This window comes from Phaethon lepturus, unplaced genomic scaffold, assembly GCF_000687285.1.
Source record: "Phaethon lepturus isolate BGI_N335 unplaced genomic scaffold, ASM68728v1 scaffold46810, whole genome shotgun sequence".
In the NCBI taxonomy this organism is placed as follows: Eukaryota; Metazoa; Chordata; class Aves; order Phaethontiformes; family Phaethontidae; genus Phaethon; species Phaethon lepturus.
In genome coordinates, this window is record NW_010514975.1 from 38,921 (window position 1) to 43,070 (window position 4,150).

A 4,150-nucleotide genomic window follows, 5' to 3' on the forward strand; every position below is an offset into this window, starting at 1 on the left:
AGTGTTATTCCTACAAAGCAAACCAGAGAGTGATTTCTTTGCATCCTCAACTTCCAAAACTGTGTGTCTGGTGGCAACAAATATTCTCCTAGATTCAGACTCCTAAGGGATTTCATTACAAATGGTATGTAAAGCAAGTCTATTCACAGAGGGGTCCCTTTCTTACAAACTACCTTAATCCTTTGGGGCTGACGCTGCAGAAGGACTGGGGGCCAGTTACGTGGCTCTCCATCAGTTGGGAGAGCCTGCAGCCTGCGGGGATCTGCATGCAAAGCTGGAAGCTCAGTGGAGTGCCAGAGGAAAAGAAACGCTTCAGCCCATTGAGCAGGGACCCTCCACTTGAGCCACTCGAAAGGAAACGCCAAGGAAAGAGCTTCTGTGTTTGTTACAGCCAACACCAGAGGGTGCAGGGCATTCACTGAAACAGAGTGGACCTATTTTAACCTGTACTCTGTCTGCTTTTGAATCCAGGAGTCCCGCATCCCAGAAATATGTCCACCAGGCTTGGCTATTACAGGTAATAGGATACATTTTTTTTTCCTGATAGAAAAGTCCAGGTGAAAAAAAAAAAAAACAGAAAAAAAGATTTGTACAAAATGTCTGATTTTCTTAGCAAATTTCAAGGTTCTGCTTGAAAAGTGACAGTTTTCTAACCAGAGATTTTCAACAAAATATTTCCATCTTTGGGGAAGTGAACAGTGGGTTTCTTCCCCTCACGGCTTGAAGGCCAGCGATGGCAAATTCAGATTGAGAGCTTCTGACAGAAAATTCATAGATAAAGGACATTAAGAAGACTGAAATATTACTGTCCTCAAGTTATTAAGTACAGCAAGACTCAGTGACCCAAGATCTCATAGATCTTACACAGAATCTCATAGATCTGTGGCAAAACCTGGAAAATTATTTTGTCCAATTCTTTTCCAATGCTGCCAAGAGAAGGGTGCATATCACTTTACCATGGTACTGTTAAAAAAAAAAAAGATAAAACCTTGCAGTCATTTTTCCAAAGCATATCTTATTGTCATTTTGTCTGTACTGTTAGCTGACAAATCTTAGCTCCTGTGTTCATTGTCCACAGATTATTACCAATTGGTGTAGCTGAATCTGTCTAACTCCTGCAGGTTCCCCAGAGCACAGTCTTTCCAGACCAACCACTCATTTACAGTAAGACACGTCTGTTGCTGGGCTCTGTAGCAGAAGGTGTCACTAATTAGCACTTCTCCCCACAGGAGCGTCACTCCCCAAACTTATGTTTAGCTTAGGATGTGACTTGTAAGTCTTTATATTTGTATATGTATATTGTGTCTTTGGAACTGTAAGAAACAAGACATGTCCATCTGGTCTATGACTGTGAGCTGTCTTTAAGCAAGTGGGGTTTGACCACGAGTGTTTCATAGCCATTTGCTGGCAAATGGCAGTGAAGCTCCCCAGTGCCACCAGCAGCAGATGGCAGTGCCCTCTGGGGACCAATGCCCACACGCTCACCTTGCCAAAGCCAACCCAAGCTTGGGCTGCCACCAAGCACTTTCCAAAACTAACCTGTAACTACACTGGTACAAAAATGCTGCCAGCCAGGGCTTCTTTACTGGATTCAGAGATATTGCACAGCCTGTACCTTTAGACCCAGAGAGAAAGGGAGCTGTTTTTGCTGATCTTGGGTATCTTTTGATAAAATTGTTCACCACTTCAGGATACAACCAAGTTTGTCCCAAGGTAATTAGCAAGTTTCTGTGGACTGGCTCAGTCCCTCATTAGCTTCTCTTGTTGTAATAACCACCATCAGGCAGGGGAAGATGCCCCTGCACATGGCACCTTGGCAAGGGGATGAGGGGACATTTGCCTCCAGCACTCCCAGCATTCAAAAATCATTGGAGAGGCAGACTTCGCAAAAAAAAAAAAAAAAAAAGAGAGATTTGGCAATAATCATTATCTAGAAGAATGTCTGCTGCTGTCAGCACACTGACCATGCCTGGACTTACAGCTCCTTGGATCTGTCAGCAATGAGTCACCCACTTTGCATTGTGAAACCACAAATGAAGGTTGTGTGGAAGCAGCACCTTGCTCCCATTGCCATTGCAGAACAGAAGTCCTGCAATGAGTGCTTACAGCCCCTTTTAGGAACTATCATTGCACAAGCAAGCCACAACCACTAAAAGGCCAAGGCTGCAGCAAATTGATCTTTACAAACATTACACAGGTTCTATATTTCACATGCCCTCCCAGTTTGCTGACTTCTCTGTGTACCTTTTGTGCTTGCAGAAGAGTGATACGTATGGCTGACAAAAGTCATTGCAGAGTGGGTGTACTTTATCATCCATGTTTTGCAAAGGAAAATTTTAAAGAAAAACATAGTATAGATGTCTCTCTTGAAACTCCCCTTACTTCATGAATCCATTGCCTGGCTTTCTCTCTCCTGCATTCCTTTGTTGCATTCTCTGACCCTTGCCAGGTTTTGCTTTTGTTGATGAAGTATGGAAAGAGCCACATTGTGATTTCTTGCATGTTAGCAGAAGCACAGCATTATCCTACTGAGACAACAGTGTGACTTGATTTACTCCTGTGTAAGCACATGCAAAACTAAAAGTTATCATGCAAAACTAAAAGATTCTTTCATTCATCATTGTTTCTCTCCAAGAATTTTAACAAGACTCATGCCTCTTCCCTTTCTTTCTCACAGGTAAACACCCAAATTATGCTTGCTTTATTATATTATTACTATTATGAAGGATTAATTACTTGAGTCATTCAGGTTATTGAATTAAAACAAGGGCATCCCAGTTCTGCGTAACAGTGTTGTATATTATCCTTGTTAACATTTTGTCTGTAATACAAAAATATTGAAGAAAGTGCCATCAGCGATCTCATTCCATTTCATGCAAGGAGCTCCTCTCTCTGTTAATTTCTCCTCCATGCTATGTTAATCTGATACAGTCCTCAGGCTCGTAGCAAGTTAGCAACACTGCCCTCATTAAGGAAAGTGAAGATATCACGAGGGAACTATAATATTAAACGAATGTGTGTAGCCTCATTTCTTAGAGCATCACATGATGGAAAAACCTATCGTTTTGAAGGGAGTGTGGAAAACACCTGGCAGTTGACCTTTCTGGGGAAGCACTTGCAATGCAAGTGGCTAATTCCTGGTAAACTGCTTACGCTCCACTCAAACATTATTCTTTTGTGCAGATTCTATTCCAAGCAAAAAACTCTCAGACTTGAACATCTTAGACTTTGTATGGAAACTGGAAGCAGTCTTAACTGGAACAAACCTGCTCAGAAACACGGTGTATTCCAGGCATTATTGTAGATGGGAAGGTATTGATTTATGACAGCTGAAGACCTAGGCATTTGTGTCCCAAATCTCTCTAGTCAAAACTCCCCTTTTTCCAAAGTAGTCTGGGACCTACTTCAGGCAGAATGGTCAGGTTCTGAAGGGAAATCAAAGTATCCTGAGCTGGTTTTGGGTTCCCTCAGTCTACAGCCTGTAGGTATTCATGGTCCTGATAAGCTTTGTCTCATTCCCTCTCTCTTCTTTTGGCTTCATCCAGAGCTGGATTTTCTTGACTAGATGGGATGTCCAGTTATACCATACACAAAAACCAGAGCAGAACCCATTAACTTTGATGAGACATGCTGTGCTCACAGTTTCCTTCCACATAAATGGCTGGCCAAGGCTGCTTTGTTTTCATTACCACTAAGCTGAGAGGGGACCAATAATAAGAAAAATAAAAAGGTTATAATTGGGCATTAGAATTAACAAACTTGGGTATTCCTAATGAAAATCTTGTCTAAAATGCACTTTATATCTCCTGCACTCTCCTTCTAACAAATCTGGATGATCCTTTTTGGTGTAAAATATAAAATAATTTGATGACATCCTGTCATCACTTGCTCCTGTCTGCCAAATTTCACGGTGTCTGTTTATGTGCATGGTAGTCATTCATGAAACCAGCTTCTTTTCTGGAAGCTGGCAAAAAATATGAGTGTGCTCTTCATAAGGCAGCCAGTGGCAAGCAGAAAGAGCAAATGCCATGTCATACTCACACTTTCTAATTCACGTCAGTATACTGACCCAAGGTACATCCCATCACAGCTGAGCTCTGTTGTGTGGGAATGCCTCAAATGAAGGCAATGTAATTTAGGGAGATGTGGT

General features: G+C 41.9%; 1 protein-coding gene across 1 annotated transcript in view; it reads left to right on the top strand.

The window, feature by feature from the left end:
* CPO (carboxypeptidase O) overlaps positions 1–517 on the top strand; it is a gene marked incomplete at its 3' end in the record, with an annotated part of 24,033 nt that extends 23,516 nt beyond the window's left edge. Inside the window, exon 11 of the mRNA XM_010294551.1 lies at positions 472–517. Within this exon, the coding sequence (XP_010292853.1) occupies positions 472–517 (46 nt within the window). The remainder of the gene's footprint in view (positions 1–471) is intronic.
* Positions 518–4,150: the final 3,633 nt, after the last annotated feature.